Source organism: Mesoplodon densirostris, chromosome 7 (assembly GCF_025265405.1).
Source record: "Mesoplodon densirostris isolate mMesDen1 chromosome 7, mMesDen1 primary haplotype, whole genome shotgun sequence".
In the NCBI taxonomy this organism is placed as follows: Eukaryota; Metazoa; Chordata; class Mammalia; order Artiodactyla; family Ziphiidae; genus Mesoplodon; species Mesoplodon densirostris.
Genome location: NC_082667.1, coordinates 117,340,708 through 117,364,769, shown reverse-complemented (window position 1 = coordinate 117,364,769; position 24,062 = coordinate 117,340,708). Strand labels below are relative to the sequence as shown.

The 24,062-nt window shown below is 41.6% G+C and overlaps 1 protein-coding gene across 1 annotated transcript; it reads right to left on the bottom strand.

The window, feature by feature from the left end:
* On the bottom strand, positions 1-12,436 carry EI24 (EI24 autophagy associated transmembrane protein). The gene is made up of 11 exons (XM_060104165.1): positions 12,266-12,436; positions 9,633-9,745; positions 6,471-6,616; positions 5,817-5,877; positions 4,889-4,955; positions 4,269-4,393; positions 3,832-3,951; positions 3,367-3,478; positions 2,577-2,688; positions 1,956-2,030; positions 1-1,019 (listed from the first exon to the last, which is right to left on the bottom strand). Exons 2-11 carry the CDS (start codon positions 9,672-9,674, stop codon positions 857-859), a joined length of 1,023 nt encoding a protein of 340 aa, XP_059960148.1. The 5' UTR covers positions 9,675-9,745; positions 12,266-12,436; the 3' UTR covers positions 1-856.
* Positions 12,437-24,062: the final 11,626 nt, after the last annotated feature.

Sequence of the window (24,062 nt, the reverse complement as noted above, 5' to 3'; positions counted from 1 at the left end):
TCACAGGTTTAATGGGTTTAATAAGTTTACCCCTTCAGTTCCTATTTGCAGCACCCAATATTCCTTTGAAATACCAGACAGACCCAGCAGTGGCCAACAATAAAGTTCAGACCTCCAGAGTTTAAAAGTTCAGGTTCTCTGAGCATTCTGTGTTGCAGTGGCACTTGTCCAAAATTGGTGGCTCCCTATAGCTGGGGGAGCTTTAAACGTACCAGTGAAAACAGCTTTTTCCCCTTCAAGGGGAAGAAAGAAAACCACTCCTCAAAACCCAGCAGATCTGGCTGTGAGGTCTTTCCTCCTGTCCCATCTCTTCAGGCTTGTTTTTTCTGCAGTGGAGCAAGAGACCAAATCTAGCCTGAGTTACAAGAAACAAGACAGTGATGGCTATAACGGGAGTGACCAGGAGCAGCAGAGTCTCCTTTACTTCCCACGTCCAATATATGTGCTTCACAGAAAAACCAAAACAACAGGTCCACGAAATACAACAACTAGAATTACAAAAATCCATTCATCCAAGGGCGGTGGAAGGCAGGAAGGGGAGGTGGGAGGATAAATGGCACAGGGAGAAAAAGTATTCAACTCAGTCCAGGCACGGGGGCTGGCAAATGCTAGAAAAGAGCTGCAGAAAAACCTGTGGTCCTTTCAGACTCACCGGTGTTTAAAATCCATACTGGTGTCAGGACGATTCTACCTTATGTGCACCAGAGACAAAAATCCGATTCCTCAGAGAGAAGGGAATATGCACAGGGCCCTTGGCAGAGTGGGTCCTGCCTTCCCTGGTCAGGGAGGTGAACAAGAAAAAGAGCTGATGCGGCATCCTTCCAATCCCACCCATCCCCTCTGGGTGGCAGGCGACTCAGTGGCCCTCAGCAGCCTTCAGTTTGGCAGGAGATGGGTGTGGTGAGGGGAACTTCTCTGCAGAAGTTGAACTACTCAGGGCAGACTGCAGGTAGACCGTCTTGTGGAAGAGTCTGTTGCTTAAGAAAACCACCAAGGAGAAGAGGCGCAATTGGAAAAGGCTAAAAGGCAAAAGAGACCCAACCTGTTAGACGCCCCCAGTTGAGCAAAATTGTTTTAATTATTTGACAACTTACTTGACTACTTTCAATTTAAAATGATACAGGGGAAAACAAGACACCAGAAATTTGATCAAGCAAGTACAGAGGTTAGCACACAGATTAAACAGGCAGCAACTAAAGAATGCACTGGGTCCTGTCAGGAGTGCAGTCGTGTCACCATGTGCAGTGTCGGGGCTTAGAGGAAGTAAAGTTCTATTTTAGATTAATTCTGATTCAAGAAGTACCTTTCTAGGGTACAAGCTTCAAGCTACGTCTGAAGATATCATATGCTACGTGTATTTCATTTTCAGGAGAGCTTCAAGAGAATGTTAGTTACGTTAAGATACACACTTAGCATTTACTGGATAGCAAGAACATGCAAGAACCCAAAGCAGATTGGAAATTTCTGATAAGTGTATCCTCAATGACTTAACCAAAATTGATCAAAAGATTAGGCTTTTCTCTGAAGTGATAAAACTTTCAGAGTGCTAGTGTTACTGAAGATTCATTTTAAAATACTTTGTTTTACTGTCATTATCAATAAACTCCTGTAGCCAGACACATGGCCCACTATTTTTAAAAAGTTGGCCATTCTTACAAAATGAGCTCAACTACAGGTGTAAGTTCCTTATTCGGTGAACTGTTACATTTTAAGAATATGTATAATAGCAGCAATTTCTGAAACACATATGTGCACATATGCATGGGGGAAATTTTGGGATACATCCCAGAAGTGTTTCTCTCATTGAACTGTAGATTAATAGTTTCCTGCAATGTAAGGTTATTTTTTAAAAACCTTAACAAAAATGTCTCATTCACATAATTGCAGTGTTATGGCCCCAACACTTTAGACCAAAAAAACTTAACACATTTTAGCTAATACTGGCTAATACTTACTACGCTTTGCCAGGGGTCTTTGCTTCATTGGCGCTGATAATGAATAAAGGAAAGAGGATAGAGAATAGGCAGCCACTGTTTAAAAAAAAAAAAGAAAAGAAATAATTAGTCACCTTCAAAACATCCATGACTTTGAAGACATTAGAAGCCCAAAGTTCTTTGCCTCCAGTGCTAAATATCATGGCTTGATGGACCCTTCAGGTATCAAACACATCTTTTTTTTAAAAAAAAAAAGGATTTTTCTAAGCGCTGGCTATGTTTAACATTGTTCCAGGAAGCAAAACAGAAGAAAGAATATGGCATATATGATCATGCAGACTATATTTTAATGCTGAGAATTCCCTGGCGGTCCAGTGGTTAGGACTCCGTGCTTCCACTGCTGGGGGCACGGGTTCGATCCCTGGTTGGGGAACTAAGTATGCCGCAAAATGGGGCAAAAAAAAAAAAAAAAGTGCTAACTGACAAATGTCTATGACTATCTGTCAGGGAGAAAAAATCCTACAGACCTCCTGATGGCCAAGCAAGAATGCGGAATGCCTAGCACAGAACCAGGCATACAGAAGGTGTTCCCTACACGGAGTACTTTTACCAGTCCCCTTCAAGTCCCTACAGTCAAATTACCTGACAATGTAGGAGGACTGCATTGCTGTGAGGAAAGCCAAGGGCAGACCAAATCCGAAGTAGTAAGGCCAATTCCTTTCTATGTTTGACAATCGCTGGTGCATTTCAATTCCTAAAACAAGGAGCCAATACAATTAGGCTGCATATTTCCTTTTAGTCAAATGACTAAATATGGTAGACAGTTTATTTGAGGTTTGAGTTGTAGGTACAGACCTGCCATTTAGAATACAACTGAAGCATATAAAAGAATTGTCCAAATCTGATAAAGCTTCTACGCGGAGCTTTTACAATTGAACAATCACAGTTTCAAAGCTGGCAGGCTAAGTGAATTCTGAATCACAACACCAGAACCCTTTGTCAGTATTAGTCTTGAACAAGGCAAGAATCAAGACAAGGCAGCTATCCTCTAGGAATCAATTAACCCCTTTCAACCAACCACACCCAAATATGCCAAGGACTTTCAAAATATCCCCCCAAAATAATCTGTATGCACCAACGTCAAATTGATTTCTCTAATTCAAAATAATTTGTGCTCATTTATGCCACCTTATGGCTGTCAGAGCTATGTGGCATTAAGCTCCATAAGGAGGATGCTACACTGCTACATTCCCCAGCAACAAAGTTAAGGGTTAACCCCCCGAGCCAAATGTGAGTCCCCTCTTGCCAAAAAGGCTGCTTCATTCCAAAGACGGTTTGCCAAGGGCCTAAGTATTGAAGAATTTAAGAAGTCTACTTAGCAGCACCATTTCCAAATTGGGCGTCCAAGTTGAGTTTCTTTAGACAGGCTTACCTTTATTGAACCAACGATATTCGAAGCAGTATAGTGAGTAGAGAAGAGACATATGCAGGAGACTAACCAGCTGACCAACAAGATGGATGGGAAAGAGACTCACAAACATCCCCTGAAGAACAAGTATGGAAAATCTTAATTCCAAACCTTCAGAGACCTGACACTGTTCACCTGCCACTCTGAGACATCACTCTCTACCTAGATAGCCTGATAGTTGCTTCTCAAGTTTCTAAATAGCAGGAGAGTGAAGAATGCTCAGGGTGGCAGGGGGGAGCAGGCAAATTCATGTTTCTTTACCATTTTATGATTTTAAGTCTCTAGTTTATGTGAAAAAATGATTTACAAATCATTGCCTCCCATAAACATATCTGTTGAGTATAAATGTGACACCCTATCTCTGTGAAGCTCCCTCTAGTGAATCTACTTTTCTTAATCTGCTCCATGTGCCCAGAAGGCCAGTCTCACCTGGAGGAGGAAAAGAGCCTGCAGCAAAAGGTTGAAGAGCATGTCAGCAATTATTTTGCTGACACTAGGGAATGGGTGAGGCTTCCTCCCTGATACCTCGAAGGCCAGGTCGGCTATATCCTGTAAGAGAGAAAGGAGCTCACCAAAACATTAATTAAATGGCCTCAATATCCAGCCCCAAAGCTAAGGCCACTGATCTGCCATGAGACCTGCCAGGGGAGAAAAGCCCCTGGATATCTGGCCATGAGATGCTCTGGAGACCTGAGAGGATAATTCCATTTTACAAGAGCACAGAGATCACCCACTGGCTGCTTGACCAAGAAAAGTTAAGGCGGTGAAATCGCTCCCTACATGGCCACTAACTTCGCAGGCTGAAACCTGCCACCTGGCGATCCATTATGCCATAAAACCCAGACTCCATTCTGCCGTGGACCTACCTGAAACCAAATTGCATTCACAACTTTGCTAAGCACAAACAGGGGGAGCACCCAAAGAGCACTGAAAATTGACGTGAGGAAAAACTCGAGCCACGACCAAACATCCCCATGTAGTGACGGATCACCTAAGGAAGGCGGAAAGGCTTATTAGTTTAACTGGAGAAATGGAAAACCAGAAGACCAAATATGCAACCCCTACTCCACACACATACATCTTTGTTTCCTGCCAGCACATCACTGCACCTATTTCAGAGAGTCTTATTCTTCACAGACACACCAAATTCTGGCCACAACTCCAATTCAGAGTAGCCATGGAGATGTGCTGCCTACCTTGAGACAAACCTGCTTACCGGGTGGTGACTGATACATCAGTGAGCAGCAGTACACTGTATGCAGGAAACCACCCCGGTTCAAATCCCAGCTATGCCACTTACTAATGGTTTAACCTGGGTAACCAATTTCCATTTCCTCATCTATAAAATGCTATCTGTAACAATACCCAAAGGGTTGTTGAGAGATTTGAGTTAAAAACATCTAAAGCTGCAGGTACAGAGGAAGTGTTCAACAGACTGAGGGAGACACAGGGAAACACCTCCCACCTCGGCAATGGACATACTTACCAATAATTTGGGCCGTTACTGACTGAAGCACGGGAATAAACACTCGATAAAACAAAAGGAGACTGAACTAAAGGAGAGAGGAAATAAGGTAAACATTAAAAGCCCTTCTTTAAAACAGGAGTTCCAAGTTTCAGTGTCATTATTTTCCAGATGTAAAGTGCCTTTTACAAATTAGGAGCCCTGAAGTGGCACCAAAATTGGACTCAGTTGTATTTCCCAATTCTCCAGCTGAGGAGTACAAACCTGACACTGCCTATGAAAACAGTAAAACTTCTGGGGGACTAGAAGAACATTTCAATTAGTAGTCACGCCAAACTACAGGCATATACTAAGTACACAGTCATATTTTATTAATTAAAGCTAACACCTAAAAACATCTGTGAAATGTTTAGATTAACAAGTTGAATTATACTGAATTTCCAGTCCAAGAAAATACTTAACTATTTGTTCCTCAAAGTACTCAAATTTCACTTAAGCCTGTGTTGGTTCTCAGTCAGCTGTAGGCAACCTTCTGGTATGAGTTTCAATAGTAATCAATTCGAGGACATTGCTATGACCAGACAAAGGGAGAACCTTGCCCATACCCATCTCTTTCCCCTCTGAGCCCCCACAGTTGCTCTTAACCAAAATGTCCAGACAATGTCACAAGAAATTGTTACCTATTAACATTAAAACTTGTGAATAAGTCATTTAAGAAAAAAGTGTATATTCAGGGCTATCTATTCCTGACATTTACATACAAGTTTTCTCTGAGTGGGAATAAAATGAGTGAAGGTGCACAGAATCCTCAGTCATGGCCTTAAGCATGTATTAGCAGGTGAAAGCTACCTGTCTCAGTTTCAAGAAGACAGTTGAGAACCATAAACACCAAAATAATCTGAATAAAGAGGCTTATAAGGCACCTGGAATTTGACAAAAAAGAACTTACCCAGAATACTCCACCATTCCAAGCGCAGCACTGAAAAATTCTACTAACAATACGTGGTTCACTGGAAAAGACCACATGTATTTAGCTTAAAAGGCATACAGGCTATTTCCATAGTGTCATTCAGTAGCTCTCCTTTTTAATATCTTTTGTTGGCATATTATTTTTCCAGCACCTATTGTTCTCCCAATGTTCTCTCCTAATGTCAATAAGAAAAGGCTAAAAATATTTCAAGAGAAGCAGTTTTTCTTAAAAAAACAAACACACAAAAATCTATCTTTTCTAAAATCCAAGACTGGAGACTAGTAGAGGTTATGTCTGAGGTTCTTCTATCAAAATCCACACAGGCACTCCTAGAAGTGTCCACCAATCCAAGTAATTTTTTTATGGTTTTCTATTCACCATCCTGATTTCTTTTAAACACCACGACATTTTGAACAAGGATTACTGCTAGACACCAGTTTAATTCAATGTGAGGGGAGTGGGGGGAAATCACCTGTAACTTTTTTGGGGGAGAAAGTACAGAAGACAAATAATGGGGTATTGAAACTCCAAGTCACTATGTAGTGTCTGAATTCTATACTAAGTTTAATCACTTCCTAAAGTGCCCACAGAAGGGAATCCAGATGTTTTCTGACATCAGCCTCCACTCCTTACCTCTCTTGCTTCCTCTCTATACTCTGGGCTCTCCTCTGAGCCAGGACACTGCTTGCCCTTCTTCGACGCTGCTCCTCTCTCTTTTGTTGAATTCGAGCATCTAGCTTTGAGATGGTACAAATTCCCCAGATGGAGTCTTTGATTCCCTATACACAAGAGTGTTATTTTTAAAGAGGGAAGATTTTGGATCAGAAGACTTTCCAAAGTTATATACAGGAAAGTGATGAAATAACAGTGGAAATCATGGTACTTAGTTTGCTACAAAGCTTAGGGGACCCTTGATATTTTTCTATTTTGAAATAATTCCCAATTTACAGAAGAACTACAAGAACGGAGAACTCCCTAATACCCTTTCTCAGGATTCACCAGCTATTTTGCCACACTGTTATTTATTCTTGTTTATATATATATATATACACATTTTTTTAGATCATTTGAGTAGGTTGCTGTGTCATGCCTCTTTACTTTTAATTGTCCAGTGTATATTTCTTAAGAACAATATTGTTCTTAGGAAATATATATAGTTATCTATTAAAGAAATTAAATATTGAAATAGTTTACAGTCCATATTCCAATTTCCCCATTTGTCTCAGTAATGCCCTCTATAGCATTTTTACCCCTCAAGTATCAGACATCAGTTCAGAATCACATGTTGCATTTAGCTCTCATCTCTCTTCAGTCTCCTTTAATCAGGAACAGCTCCTTAGCGTGTCTTCCTTTATGAAGTATACAGGTCAGTTATTTTACGGGATGCCCTCAATTTAGGTTTGTGTTCTCATGATTAGGTCCCAGGTTACATATTTTTGACAGGAATATCACATAAGTGATGGTGTGCCCTTCCAGGTATTACATCCAGAGGCATGTGATGTCTGTCTCACCTTGCTGGTGATGTCAATTTTACATATTCAGTCAAGGTGTTACCCAGCTCCATTGTATGGCTGCAAATTTTTCTCCTTGCAACTAGTAAGTAATCTGTGGGCAGACATTTCTGAGACCAGGCAAATATCCTGCTCATCAAGTCCTCTCCCCTAGATTTAGCATCAATTAACAATTCTTGCCCAAACCAATCCTGAATAACATGGTTGCAAAATAGTGGTTTTCTACTCCCTCTAACACTTACCGATACTATAAAGCCAAGTTATTGCCCTCCTCTCTACTCTTCCAATATCAATCTAATGTCTACAAGTATGATCTACATCCTGTACTAAACTAGCAATACTAGGGTAGATTAAACACTGGTCTCAAGAAAAGACCAGGGCTGGACCAAGGCTAATGGAAGACACAAAGAAATAATCACTGTAAAAGTGTGAAAAGCCGTAGGATAAGAGCACGCCACATAAGACAGAAACAACATTGTAGTGTAGCTGGAGGAGAATGTCTTTAAACAGTGTATGCTGAGGAAGAGGGTTGTTAAGTCTCTAAGTCACTGATGGGGGCACTTGCCAATGACTGGAAGAGCCCCAATGGCAGAAAGGTTACTGTTATTACTACAAACATCAGAACTGCCTATTACCCAGTTCAAAGGACTGCACTCATTCATCCACCCACTCCCATATTGAGCATCTTCAACGAGCTAGACAACATGTGGAAATGCTCAGGAAACTTATAACTCAGCAGGAAAAGTACACAAGTAAACCAAAAGAAAAAAATAAAGAAATAAAAATTTATAGTTTAGTAAGTACCACAACAGATTTATGTCCAAAGTAGAGTGGGAAGGACTAGGGTATTCAACTTCATCAAGAAGCAGAAAAAAGGGGACTTCCCTGGTGGTCCAGTGGTTAAGACTCCGCACTTCCAATGCAGGGGGCGCGGGTTCGATCCCTGGTCAGGGAACTAAGGTCCCACATGCCATGCAGCCAAAAAAAAAAAAAAAAAAAAAAAAAAGCAGCAGCAGAAAAAGGCATTCTGGAAGCAATGGCCAACCTGGATTTAAGAATGGCATTTTCACCTATTGTTATGAGCAAAAACAAGTTTTAGAGAAAAGTGTCAGGATACAGAGAAATGGACAAGTTTATGAAGTACCTGCCGAGAGGCGCATAAATGGGCAGCATGCACCTGGTCTTTTATCTACGAGTAATGTTTAATCTTATTTTGCTTTTTAACTTCTAAATCTTCTACAAACAGTTTAAAATTAAGATAGTCCAGTTCAAATGGCTTAGGGCCTAGTATGTGCTAGGATGATGACAGCATGCCCACCTCTGAGACACTCAGTCTAGTGGGGCAGACAGACACACAAAGTTCACGTTGTATAACTGATCCAGGGTTGGAATTTTATCGCACAAAAGGATGTGACGTATTAAAAGAAGATCACATGAATCCTGTTTGGCCCTTCTAAGATATTCCTTCAGTTCCCCCCTCTTTGATTCAAAGATAATAAACTTTTAAACACTCCCACTCCCCGTCAGAACTGGCCTCTCTCCTGCTCCTGGGAATAGAGCTACAGGGGCTGCAACTAGGGCATTAGACCTCAGACAGCCACTATAATGGAATGTTAGGCTACTGATCATGTGCGTGACTACATCCTAAACAGATCTCTATAGGACATTTTTCTAGAGCATCATCATCTCTGCCTTGTAGAATGGGAGAATAAGACAGGTCCTATAATGTAGATCCGGACAAAGTAGTTTAGGTAATAGCACTGCACCAATGTTCACTGCTTGGTCTTCAACAATATACCATGGTTACATATGATGTTAACATTAGGAGAACCTGGTGAAGGATATAGGGGAGTTCTCTGTACAGCCCTGCAACTCTAAAATTATTCCAAAATAAAGTTTAGGGAATTCCCTGGCGGTGCAGTGGTAAGGACTCCACGCTCTCACTGCCAAGGGCCGGGTTCAATCCCTGGTCGGGGAACTAGATCCCACAAGCCATGCAGCATGGCCAAAAATATATATATATTGATAAATAAAGTTTATCAAAAAAAAAAAGAGGGTCCGGGGCCAAGCTGAACAGGGTTTCAATACTACAGACACTCACTAGACAGTTCTCCCAAGCTTTTGCGAGATGCAGGATAATCCCTCTCCCTCGAGTAGTGTGGATTAGAATGAAAACTGGTAGGTGAAGAATCCAACAAATATAATAAAAATTTCAAAAATACCTAAAGGATTTTCTAGTCAGTTCCTGCAGCAAAAGGGTCAAAAGATGACTTGACGTACTCACCCTGGCAAGGTCCTGCAGAAAGGTTTTGACACTGTCAGCCATCTCTTCACCGCCCCAACTATCAACTACACAAAGGAGAGAGAAGTGTCCCCAAATGTCTCATCATGAAGCACCTGGAAACAGAGGGAGCATAAGCGGGGAAAAATATTTATCTTCAAGTTACTTCATGTACATTTCTACACGATGACGTTTTCCACATACTTCTCGAACAGGATTGCAGTAGATTCTAGCACTTAGGTAGATACCAGCACAGTTAACTACGTGAGGTTATACCTGTAACTACTGAAAAACCTGAAATCAATAAAGTTTTAAATCACTTACCACCCTTTCACTTTTACATGGACTAGTAATCTCTTCTCTGGGCCTTGATGTCTCTAACTATCCCTCCTACACGTCCCAAGTACTTTTGAGATTTGACATCATGAGATGGGTGATAATTACACTTCAATATCCTCCTAAGCAATATTTGTGCTTGATGTTACTTGAATACAAATACAGGAGCAAAATGAAAGTTCTAACAAAAATTACTAAATACGCACTTCATACACAGGGCCCCTCCGGCACACAGATAAGTTCAAAGTATGATGTGAAATTTCCCACCAAGACCCCCAAATATGCCTTCCCTGTTTTCCAACTTTAAATGTATACATATATGTACCATTTTAACAAGCATGCAGGAAACAATGAATTTTAAACTAGGCCAAAAAAAGGTTAAGTCCACGTGTAAAAACATTCTTTAACACACTACAGCTTTCCCATTTCATTTATTTCTTAGGTGCATGAGAAATCTAGCTTCATAAAATAGTAACTTGGAAGTTCACGTGGATAAGAATTTTTAAAATACTACGCTCCCACGTAATGTCTAAGGTGAATGGAAAACCCATTTTCAAAAAGTTAATTAAGGACTTGGGATTTTAAAATTCTCAAACCTGACTAAACCCATCTAGGGTATTCTTAATTTAAGAGATAGACCAGAATGACAATCTCACAGGCAGCTTCTATACACCTCGAATTTCAAAACCTAAGCACACTTTCCCTAATGACCACTTCACCAAACTGTACCTTATTGACCCAACTGGACTACTGCTACCCAGAACAGGAAGAGCAGGGAATACAGCAGAGGGAAGGCAACTTGCACAACACTGTATGTACCATCTTCTCCTTGGGTCAAATCCTACACAGATGCACTCAATTCAGGTAGAGAAGTTTCTAGGGTAAGAAACTTTTGTTAATGCTCCCACTTAAAAACAAACAAAAAACACCTGAGTGATAGGATACTCAGTGACAGGTGAATAGTTAATGCTCAATGATGATACGGAAGACACTAGTTTCTAAAGGTTATCATGGATTCACTTTTAACCATCTACTTCCTCATCTATGAATTAAGAGTATTAAAATGTTTCATAGGTTTTGAGTACAAAGTGCAGTAACATGACAATAAAAAAACTTCACTTCTACATAAACATAATCCCACTACAGAATGAGCTAGTCTGGGAGTTTAAGGAAGCCGATTACTTAGTCTGGGTGTCTCACAAGGTGCTGATACAGCTGGAAGCATGCGGGTCCTAATCCAAGGAGAGGAGCTGTGTTACCTGAACCATGGCCATTAACAACTGGCTTCTGCAAGTAGCAAGTGGCAGGTTACCTACTGACCAACAGTGGCCTGTGAAGGACAAGTCACTTCAATTTTATATGCAGATCCTATTTGAATTATCCGGAATATCCAGAAATATGATCCGGTTTGACGAAAAGCTCAGGCATGGAGAAAAGCAACCTGCCACGATTTGAGACCAGAGACTGTATAACACGGAGGGAACCCTCCAACTGTGGTGGACGTAAGTGAGATGCATCTGGTTCACAGCATTTCACAGACGGAGGAACGGAATCTCCGAAGTTAAATGGCTCGCCCAAGATTACAGCACGTGAAGGCTACAGCGAACTTCAAAACCCCGGTGTCTGAACCCTCAGTCGGGGCTTTTTACGCAAGCTTTGCGATGAGGATTTTTGTTTAACCAGAGCACCCCATGGACAAAATGTCTCGTAAGCCTGTAAATACAACTGGCCATTAAATTCCTAAACAGTCATGAGAACTTATTAAGCATCTACTGAGGCACGGTCCTGTACTTTCATTTCTAAGTCACTAAACCCAGAAACCCAAGTCCGGAAAGCAGGAGGCTGTCACATCCCACTCCAGTTTCACCAAAGGTAAGCATCCTCACATCCCACCGGGCTCCCCGGATGCTCAGAGCCCACAGGTCCCTTCGGACCCGTTTCCCCCCAGCTCCTTGGCAAACCCGACTGGAAGCTGGTCTCCCTCCGCAACCACAGCCGTGCACGAGGCGCGGGGCACGCTCACATCCCGTCACGCGGGGAGCTAAAGACAGCCGCGCCGCACCTGGGCAGAGGCTCGCCCGCGACTCCGGGCTGCGTCCCGCGCCCCGCGCCCCGGCCCTGCCCCGCCGCCGCAGCACCTTCCCGCCAGGCGTCCCCGCGCGCAGCCCCCGCCCGCACCTCCCAACCCCGCGCTCGGGCCCTGCTGCCCTCACACGCCCTCGCCGCCCCAGCCACCGGGGCCCCTGCCGCGCACGCAGGCTGCGCGGCGCCAGGGCCTGGCTCGGCAGAACTGCACCTACCCGGCAGCTTTGCCCCCGCGGCTCCGGCTCCGGCCCGGCCCCTGGCCCACCGCTGGCCCGCTCGGCTCCTCCACGCCCCTCCGCACCCCTCCGCGCCCGGCCACCCGCTCCCGCCAGGGCGCTCCCAGGGCCGGGGCCGCTGCGCCCACACTGGGCATGCCCGGGCCGCACGGGGCCGCTGGGAAGTCGGGCGGGTGCAGAGTCCAGCCGCCTGGGCGGAGGGGGCGGGGCCGCGGCGGCGGAGGGGGCGGGGCCGCGTGGCGACTGAGCCTGGGAAATGCAGTCCATCCTCTGGGCCCACCCGCGCCGCTTCCGGCGATGCCGTACTTCCGGATCCCGTGTCGTGTTCTTTGCTCTCTCCCATTTACTTCTGCAGGGTTGCTTGTCTTTCTATTATGAAGCCTAACAGCAGAACAATAAAATGCAGAAGTATCTTGGTCTCTTTGATTGGAGACTTCAGTAACCAAAGGGTACTAAGAAATGATGGGTTTAAATCAAGGTCACTTAACGATTAAGGATAAAATGTCTAAGAATAGGTCAAGCTGCCATGCAATTCGGCTGTATTAGGCGTGTTCTCTGACAGCAAAGTATTGTCTGAGATTAAAACGATCAAGTAAATAGAAATGAAACTGTTTTCATCTCTGTCCTCAGCAGCCCGTCTCTACCCCAGGGACGGCAATTTCTTGGCATCGAACCATCAAGCCTGACATATAACCTTTTTCTCCCCTATTCCCAGCCTCTTATATCTCTTACTCCCCATTTTTCCTCTTTTTTCCACTTCCTATTTTCCTTCACCTCTAGGTGTGCTTAGAGCTGCTCCGCTTAGGCCACCTATAAAATCAGATTTTTACAACTGGAAGCTCTTTAGTATAACCTTACATAGTGTGAGCCCAGGTATCAACTGACTTACTCAAGGTCAGTGGCAGAACAACTACCCAGACCTCCTGACTCTCCTCTAGTTAGTTCAGTGGGCTGGGGGGTGGGGTCGTTGACCTCTTCTACCCTGCCCAACTTCCAGCCCCATTCCAGAACAGACGAGTCCACTACTCTGAGCCTGTGGAAACTACCTTCTCTTTCAGGAAGAGGGTCACGAAGTCGAAACGAACACGATGGGAGAAGAGAACTAAGCATTCAGAGTAGCAGAAGCCCTGAAATAAAAGGTCCAACCTGGGATTTATATATGTAAACTCCTTTGGAGAGGGGACCTCTTTCTTATTTATTTTAGCCTTGGCAATAATCTCATTTTCACTGAGACCAGATCTATGAATACCCACTCGTTTCCTTTTCTCATAAATCTATTGCTTGATTTACTCCACGATTAAAATCATCACAAAGAGGAGACATTCCTAAACTTCCTTTGTGCCCCATATGAGTAAATATCTTCAACTATTTATTATAAGGAACTACATAGAAAAGATTTTTATTTCTTTTGGAATTTTGATTAAAATAAGCAGTTTGCTGAGGCTTAGATATCTTATTATAAAGAGGCTAAGTGGTTTAATGATAAACTGATTATTGTAATTATTAATTACAATAGCAGCAATTCCTCCAAACTCTATCGTTTCTCAAAAGTGTGAATTTAGGGGACTTCCCTGGTGGTCCAGTGGTTGAGAATTTGCCTTCCAGTGCAGGGTACATAGGCTCGGTCCCTGTTCAGGGAACTAAGATCTCACATGCCACAGCGCAACGAACCCTGCCACAACTAGGCAGCCTGTGCGCGGCAACCCAATGCAGCCAAAAATAAATAAATATATATATTTTAAAGTGTGGATTTAGGAAGAATTTAGTAGATATGAGTCTACTCTAACTTGCCTGATGGAAGGACATCTTACAAATCCCAACACGTATAATACAGTCCAGATTTTAAAAACAATAATAATTATACGTTGCATTTTTAAAGAGCTCTTGCATACTTATTAAAGATTAGATGCCATCTGTGAAACAACTAGGAGGGGCATTATTTTCCTAATTTTACAAGTGAGAAAGCTGTGTGGCAGAGCATGAAACTCAGAAAACTTGATCTCCAGTCTAGCTATGAGCCTTAGTTTCTATAGCACAAGGCTGCTAAATGGGACCTATATGAAGATCCCTTCTAACTCTATGGTTCCTTGATTTAGTGAATTGGTGACAATACCAGATCCAGAGGCCAGATATCCTAGTTTCTAGCCTTGGAATCTTCCAGGGGAGAGAGATGCTGTGGTTTATTAAGTATCTACCATGTACCAGGGCTTTCCTATTTATTATTTCACAACAACCATCTAAGTGTTGTAACTGATCAAAAAAAAAAATCCAACCAGGTTTGGCGGATTCCCAGAACCATGCCTTTTTCTTTACCATACTTGCCTTCCATTATGGATCACAAGGCCACCCAGTTAAATGTAGGCTTTGTATTATCACCACTAAAGTAGCACTCCTCAAATTTTACTGTGAAAACCAATCACCTGGAAATTTGCTAGGTACAGATTCTCAGTCCATCTGGGGTGAGGACCAAGACTCTGCATTTCTAACAAGCTCCCCGGCAATCTACATAAGCATTCACCTGGTGCCTGTTCTTTATCTACCTACCTTGGCTAGACGTTTGGAATACTTAATGCCCTCAACTTGCTTCTCTTCAGTGAGAAAACAGACAAGGTAATGCAATGTGATAAAAACGAAGTCTTGAGGAGCAATGAGGAATTAGCAAAGAGAAGAAAGGGTGGGAAAGGAATTCTACTCAGAGGAAAAAGCACAAGCAAAGCTACCCGGCATATTTAGAGCACTGTAATTTGTTCATTATGGCCAGAAGAGAATAGGAGGAGAAATGGCAAGAGATAAACTTCCAATTTACTGAGTGCCCTCTATTTGCCAGACCCTTTTCAAGTAATAGGATTTAGTGGTAAGCAAGACAGACAAGACGTCTGCTTTAATGGAGTTTACATTCAAGTAAATAGATAGAATAGAATAAAATAAGGTAATAGTGGTAAGTGATTTTTAAAAACAAGCATGAAAATGTCATAGAGAACGGCTGGCAGGGCGGCTGCCATTGGCTATTTGAAGGGAAGGAGCTGACTTGAATGTGTTGAGATTTACATACAGAGAAGGAGCCAGCCTTGTAAAGGTCTGGGGTTAGCAGAGGGAACCAAGTACACAGCCCTAAGGCAAAAACATGCTGGTATGTGTCAGGAACAGAAATAAGGACAGTATGGCTGCTCATATGATGAAGTCATAGTTGACTGCCTCTCCTTTACCTCCCACATCCAATCAATTACCAAGTCGTTTTGATTCTACCCCCTAAAAAAAGTGTTCAAATCCACCCCCCTCGATTTTATCTCGACTGCCACCATCACCTTTCACCTAAATTATTGGAAAAGTCTTCCTGCTTCCAATCAGCTACCTCTAATCCATTCCCTACACAACAGCCAGATAGAGCTTTAGGAAATCGAAATCTGATTCTTCTTCTTTCTGCCTAAGAGCCTTCAGTGGCTCCCATTCCCAACAGAATAAAGTCTAAACTCTTCATCATGATTTATAAGGGCTGTGGGTGTCTGGGTCTGCATACCTCTTTCACCACATGCCTCTCTGTACTCTTTCAGTCATCATTCCTAAAATACACCAACTTCCTCTTCCTTCTGAGTCTTCATATGGCATTCCCTCTGCCTTCCTCCATCCTCTCCACGCATACACCTTTCTCCTGGCGAGTCCTCCTCATCCAGCATATCGGCTGTGAAATCTTCCCCAACTACCTCCCTGCTCCTCCTTTGAGCTCCTGGAACACCCTGAACTTCTCTTATCAAAGTATTCACCCTTCTAAATTGTAATCACTTATTTAATTATCTGTCTCCCCCATTAGACTAGGGGAAGACCATCACTGCTTTCTTCTGTTTTATATCCCCATGCCTAGCACAGGGTATAGTGTTGGAATAGAGACTCAAAAATTTGTGAAAGAGGGCTTCCCTGGTGGCGCAGTGGTTGAGAGTCCGCCTGCCGATGCAGGGGAAACGGGTTGGTGCCCCAGTCTGAGAAGATCCCACATGCCGCGGAGCGGCTGGGCCCGTGAGCCATGGCCGCTGGGCCTGTGCGTCCGGAGCCTGTGCTCCGCAACGGGAGAGGCCACAACAGTGAGAGGCCCACATACCGCAAAAAAAAAAAAAAAAAAAAAAAAAAAAAATTTGTGAAAGAATAAGTGAATAAATTAGTGGAAGTTGAGATAGGCAGATAAATGATAGCTTTAAGTCATCACATAAAGTTTGGACACTATCTTGGTGGCATCAAGGACCTACTGAGAGACTAAGGAAAATGATACGATTATATTCGTATGTACAAAAGACCACTCTTGTAGCAAGAAGACACATGGATATAAGGTGAATGAGATTGGCAGTAGTGAATGTAGAGGCTAGAGGCTGGTTGTTTCCATTATTCAAGGGAGAAATGATGAAAACCTGAATCTGTAGAAAACAGTTTAGAGAGATAGCAAGAAGGAAGAACTTAAGGACCTGGTGATTGGGTGAGGAGGTAGAGAGAAAAAGGGCTCAAGACTAGCACTTATATTCCTAGGCTGGCTAACTTGATGGATAGAAATGTCATTCCCTAAAACTGGAACTATACGAGAAGTAGAATTATGGAGGAAGATAAATTATGTTTTAGATATGTTGAGTTCCAGTTACCTGCCATATGTACAACTGGAGATATTTTAGTAGGCAATTGAATCTGGACTCAGGAAAGAGATCAGTGCATGCATATGAGGAAACTACTCAAGTTTGAGGAAGAGTCACCTGAAAGGCTTAGAGGAAATAATCCCAGAACCTCACAAAGAACTAGGAATACTTCGTGTTGCTACCAGCCACAGTGGAAAAACCCATGATAATTAAAGGACGTAGGGTATAATAATGCCTGGAAAGATATTGCCTCAGTAGTGGGAAAAACTAGTTCCTACTAAACGCTGCTCTGACAAAGCAGCCTACCTTTTTTGTCCTCCATGACAATGTTTAAATGCTGTCCTCATCCTTGAAAGTACTAAAGTGTTTCAGGGAAGGTAACTATATCCCAGGAAAAAAAGCCTCAAGAATATGTATATTAATCCAAAAATAGTCAACTCCCAGCAAGGAAACATTCATAGTGTTTGACATTCAAATAAAAAATGACCAGGCATGCAAAGATGCAGGAAAATATGCATAATGAGAATAACTGCTCAATAGCAACATCCATGAATGACACAAAGAATGGAATGAGTCAATAAAGGCATAAAAACCTATTGTAACTGTTACCTGTTCAACAAGGTAAAGAAAAAAATTGAGTAAGTTGACACAAGAAGATACCAAAAAGGTCCAAATCAAACTTCTAGAGGTTTAAAAATACAGTGTCTGAGATGAAAAATTTTTGAAGAAATAATGGCTGAAAAGTGTCCAAATTTGATGAAAACTATAAACCCACAGATAAGACCTAAATCAGAAGAAACATTAAAAAAAAGTACAGCAAGACACATCATAATCAAATCGCTTAGGGGGAATTCCCTAGCAGTGCAGTGGATAGGACTCCACACTTCCACTGCAGAGGGCACAGATTCGATCCCTGGTCAGGGAACTAATATCCCGTAAGCTGCGTGATGGGGTCTGAAAAATTTTTTTAAATAAAAATTGCTTAAAACCAGTCAGAGATGAAAAAGAAACATTATGTTTGGAGAATCAAAAATAAGAAAGACGGTAAACTTCTCATCAGAAATAAAGCCATATGAGAATGTAGCAGCAACTTTAATTTTTTGTTTTTTGTTTTTTGGCCTCTGGGCATGTGGGATCTTAGTTCCCCGACCAGGGATGGAACCCAGGCCTATGGCAGTGAAAGCTCAGAGTCCTAGCCACTGGACCCCACAAGAAATATTAATGGAACTTTTTCAGGAAAAAGGAATATCACAGCAGATGGAAACCCATGTTCACACAAAGGAATGAAGAGATCTAAGAAAGGTAAATATGTGCGTATAAAAGAGTTTTTTCTTATTTCCTAGATCTCTGAAAAACAATGGGATGTTAAGAGCAAAAATAATAATATATTGGAGGTTTATAACATATGTAGAAGAAAAACGAATGGCAACAATAGTATAAAGTCCAGGAAAAGAGTAATGAAAGAATACTGTTTTAAGGTTCTTATCATATACACAAATATAATATTACTTGTAGGTTGAACTGTAATCAGTTAACGATGTAAGCTATAAACCCTAAAACAACCAGTAAAATAACAAATTGAAGAGCTCTAGTTAATAAGCCAAAAAGGGAAATAAGATAGAATCATAAAATATAGTTAATCCAAAAAAAAAAAAAAGAGAGAAAGAGAAAAAGGGGAGAGAGACAGATGGGACAAATAGAAAACAACAAGATATTAGATTTAAGTCCAGTCATATCACTAATCACATTAAATGTAAAAGGCCTAAACACCTCAATTAAATGCATACATTTAATGAGAAAATGCATTGTAAATTGTACATCAGTAAGATTTTGCTAGCTGCCTCTTTTGCCATTGCTGGAAGCAGGTATTCTAGGAGTCTTGGCCACACGATCTGTAGATAGATAGTTAGAAGGAGCCCAGATTCAGTTGGCAAAGATCCCCTGCACAAATAAACCAGTGAAAATATATTTTAGACACTGAAAGGCATTATGAATAATACATTATAATGTCCTATCAGGCAGTGATTTGCAAATAAAATAGTAGAAGCCTTACTTTATTCACTTGAACTAAAATATTCAAATAAATTATTGATCATCATAACTGCTATTCATTGAGGTCTTCCTACGTGGCAGAAACTGGACTTGTATATTATTTAATGTAAACCTCAGCCAACTCTATATAAGTGTTGTTATCAATTGTTTCTCCCTCAGCTAACAGATAAGGAACTGAGATTTACAGAGGTTAAGTAATTGCCCAAGGACAGGCAGATAATAAGGGGCAGAACCAGTCCAAACACAGATCCATGTTACTCCAAAGTTTATACACTTAACCATTGTTCTATACTGTCTCCTGAAATTGAAGAGGAGACTTCTGGTTCAAGATGGTCACAATACCAAATAATTTATCAAACATCTGCCTTAGACCCAGTCCTGACACAGATGCTAAGATACACAGGTGTGTATATATATATATATATATATATATATATATATATATATACACACACACACACAATTTTTTTTGGATATCAGTTATAGCTGAATGAGTTCATTGAACTTAGTTTATGTGTCATCATTGGTCTGGGCATGGCCTTGCTTGTTTTTTTTGTTTGTTTGTTTGTAATTGAAGTATAGTTGATTTATAATGTTGTGTTAGTTTCAGGTGTACAGCAAAATGATTCAGTTATATGCATATGTACTTTTTCAGATTCCTTCCTTTATAGGTTATTACAAAATAGTGAGTATAGTTTCCTGTGCGATATAGTAGGTTCTTGTTGTTTACCTATTTTATATATAGCATTGTGTATATGTTAATTCCAAACTCCTGATTTATCTCTCCTCCACCTTCCCCCTTTAGTAACCATAAGTTTGTTTTCTACGTCTGTGGGTCTATTTCTGTTTTATACATAAGTTCATTTGTATCATTTTTTTTAGATTCCACATTTAAGCGATATCATATATTTGTTTTCATTTATATGTTCCCCTTTGTCACAAATAAAGGCGATAAGGGTGATTCTCCTCTTCCTTTCTCTATCCTTTCCTACATAAATGTTCCAAAATGTTTGATATGTATCATTTTATTTGTATTTGTTCTTATAAAATGTGAATTGTTTTATTATACGTACATAATTTTAATTTCCCTAAATGATGTGCTATGGCTCTCAGCCTGTTTCTTTTTTCTGTCCAGGTCTGTTTTGAAGATGGCATCATGTTGATACTAATTGACAGCTAATCCTTTACCTCTCCTTGCTGCCTTAGGAGGTAGTTTAATCTTGTCTTCTTTCTGTAGACCCAGAGGGACCTGTTCAGACATGGCTTTGAAAGTCAGATGTTTGCAGACCCTGTGACAGGCTGAGCAGGATAGACTGGGTGGAGGAGGCTGTTACTCAGGTTCAAGTTGTCGCCATTTGGCAATGCAACAAATGTTACAAGATGATCAAATTCAGTAAGCGAGGCCAGAAATCAAGATTTTCACGTGAAATCTCCTGATTTTTTAAATGTTGGAAAAACTGAAGCCCAAATCAAATACTTCTGCAGGCTGGGTTCAGCCAAGAATTGCCATAGCCTGACTTGTACATTAAGACATTTGAATCAGAGAAGGAATGAGATCAGATTTGTGTTTCAGAAGTCAAGAGGAGGATGAAATAGAGTGGAAGGCAGGACACTGAAGATTATGACTTGAGGTTTGAATGTGAGCGAACTGAGGGGCTTATGGAATGAAATTCTGACACATGCCACATGGATGAACCTTGAAAACATTATGCTAAGTGAAAGAAGCCAACACAAGAGGATAAATAGTGTATAATTCTACTTATATGAGGTCCCTAGAATAGAGACAGAAAGCACAATAGTCGCTACCAGGGGCTGGGGACAGGGGGAGGCTGGGGAATTATTGTTTAATGGTTATGAAGTTTCAGCTTGGGATGATGAAAATGTTGTTGAGGTGGACGGTGGTGATGACTGAAACAGTAACATGAGTGTACTTAGTGCCACTGCAACAGTAACATGAGTGTACTTAATGCCATTGAACTGTACTCTCAAAAAGGGTTAAAATGGCAAATTTTATGTCGTGTATATTTTACATACACACACACACAAGTTTACTCGCAAACCAACCTCTTCTGTCAACAGGACAAAGATGAGTTTATTGCTTAGGACAGTAAGGGAGAATACCACCTGGACAGAACTTCCACAGTATCTTAGAGGGAAAGGTTAAGTCAAAATTTATTGAGAATTTGAAGTTTGGTTCAAGGCAATTCTTTCCATACTTGGGGACTTGATTGGGTAAGACTGAGTAAAAATCATGATAGACTAGGAATGGTAGAAAAAGCAGGGTGAGGATTGAGAGCAGAGATTTAAAGGATCTTTTTTAAAAAAACAGCTTTATTGAGATATAATTCCCATACCATACAATTCACCTATTTAAAGTGTACAATACGATGGTTTTTAGTAACTTCACAGAGTTTTGCAACCATCATCACAATCAACTTTAGGACATTTTCACTAACCCCCCAAATAACCCCCCTACCTGTTAGGAGTCACTCCCCATTTTCCTCCAACTCTCCCCATCCCTTCTGTTGGGAGAAAAACCTTTCCCTCTACTAATTTAGGTTCAATAATGGGGGACTTTGAATTAACAATAGATAACAGGAGAAAGGAAAACAAGTCTTATTCATAGGCATACAGGACCGTTCAGATGAAGAGGCTCTCTGAACTGCTGTGGGTAGAGGTTTATATATCAATTTAATAGAGGAAGGAGAAGGAGAGAAAGAGACCTTCTATGGGAAGTACAAAAGGTTTGGTGTTTTGGGGTTTGTTTTGTTTTAAGAAAGACAAAAGGGCTTTTAGGGAAACAAATGCAAGACAGTTCTTTTTTTTTTTTTTTTTGCGGTACTAGGGCCTCTCACTGTTGTGGCCTCTCCCATTGCGGAGCACAGGCTCCGGACGCGCAGGCTCAGCGGCCATGGCTCACGGGCCCAGCCGCTCTGCGGCATGTGGGATCTTCCCGGACCAGGGCACAAACCCGTGTCCCCTGCCTCAGCAGGTGGAGTCTCAACCACTGCGCCACCAGGGAAGCCCTCCTCTACTCTTTTAAGTTCAGTGCCTGGAGCCTGAGAATTAAACTGACAAAAGAATAAATAACAGGAGAAAAGGTACTTAATTTTTTTTTTCATTTTTATTTTTGGTTGTGTTTGGTCTTCGTTGCTACACACAAGCTTTCTCTAGTTGTGGAGAATGGGGGCTACTCTTTGTTGCGGTGCGCGGGCTTCTCATTGCGTTGGCTTCTCTTGTTGTGGAGCACAAACTCTAGGCACACGGGCTTCAGTAGTTGTAGCACACAGGCTCAGTAGTTGTGGCACATGGGATTAGTTGCTCTGCGGCATGTGGGATCTTCCCGGTCCAGGGATCGAACCCATGTCCTCTGCATTGACAGGTGGGTCCTTAACCACTGCAGCACCAGGGAAGTCCCAAGGCACTTTATTTTTATAAATGTTCATGTGCAGGGGAGGTGACAAAAAAGAAGTAAAACTCAAAGAAGTGTTTACACTTGGGGGGTAGTTTACCCTTTAACAAAGGAAAGAGAGTTTGTGCTTCAAGGGACAATAGATTCTGGGGAAGTGACTAGGAAATATAAGAGGAAATGATGGAGGATAAGGACTATTTTAGTAAGGTCTGTTTATGGAAACTCATCTTGGTGTCAACTCCCCATCTTCAAAGATAAAAGTCTCTTATCTCCCAAAGGGAAATTTACCCAGTTTTCAGGCACAGAAGTTAACTATGTTTTTCTGAGGAAGTGCCATTTTTTGTTTGACAACTGATAGAAGCAGAGAGAAAATTCACCATAGCAAACTCTGAATAAACTAAATTGTATTTCAAAAATGATGTTCTACAACTCTGTAAGACAAACCAGCAACAACAAACCTGTATATTTTTAAGAGAAGAAATAAATATTTTGACTTTGGAACTGTGAATGATTTTTTCTTATTTTCTTTATTTTTAAATTTATATTAAAATCCACTGCTTTATATTTGAGAGAAAACAAACTTTGTTTTAAATAAAAACCAAACAAACCAACCTGGTGTGACCTACGATAGTCAACCCAGGGAGGAATACTGTAAGGAGAAAGGCAGATTCTCGGACAAGATAGCCAATGGTGGAGACAGCAGAGCATGTTTTGCATTTTGCCATTTTCCTAGCTAGACAAAGAGCCCGGATGTATTATTGTATTTACATATTAACATGATCTTCACAATGTGGTGTCTATTTGGACCTCACACTAGGTAAAACAATGGACTTGAACCAGGGCCAGACGCCTCTCTCCCTAGGTTTAGGGAAGAGAGAACTTGAGTGGAGGTAGCAGGATTTGGTCCAAGGTCCAGCCTGGAGACATCAAAGATAAACAAATCTGTCTTCCAACATCCCCTGCACTGAGACCCCTTCGGTGTCTTTTTTTTTTTTTTTTCCCTTGGGGCCATACTTGTCTCTTTTTCTCTTTTGTTAGGTAGGTGCTGCCTATGGGAATGCAGCAGCTCTTTTTAGTAACCATGGGAACCTTATTGGCATGGCAACCTGGCAGCCCGAGGGAAAGGCAGCAAGGGGAGGAGGGATGGGAGTGGTGGGAGGTAGTTCTATGGACGAAGGGAGTGGGTAAGCAGGCTTCCTTCCTGCTGAGGAAAGAAAAGGAGGAGGAAAGATGCCCAGCTCTGTAGATGGCCCCAAGGAGAAGCCTCTGATGAGTTTAAACCTCACTCCATAATCCAGTTCAGGAAGGGCTTGGGGCAAGGCTATAATCCAGACTGGACACCAGGCCCTAAATCTACTGACCTTTTCTGTCCTATGGCATGGCTCAGCAGCAGCAGGAGAGTCTGGGGATGGGGACTGGGAGACACAGAGTGAAGCATCTCATAACATGAGAGCATATTCTGACCTTAAGGTTTTTTGTGTTTGTTCTTTGTTGTTAAAGTTTTAATTTAAACAGCTTTGATGCAGTATAATTTACATATGATAAAATGAATGTATTTAAAGTGTACATTTTCATAAGCTATGACTTATGTGTATACCAATGAAACTATCACAGAAATCAAGGAAACAAACATATAGATTATCTCCAAAAGTTTATTAATGCCCTTTGTCATCCCTCCCTCTTTCACCTCTCCACCTTA

Coding starts and splice junctions, on each gene's coding strand:
- EI24 (XM_060104165.1), bottom strand. CDS start 9,674: ATGGCTGACAGTGTCAAAACCTTTCTGCAGGACCTTGCCAGG. Junction 4,956..5,816: donor GGAATGGTGGAGTATTCTGG/GTAAGTTCTTTT, acceptor TCTCTCCTTTAG/TTCAGTCTCCTTTTGTTTTA. Junction 3,952..4,268: donor TGAATGCAATTTGGTTTCAG/GTAGGTCCACGG, acceptor TCTCTCTTACAG/GATATAGCCGACCTGGCCTT.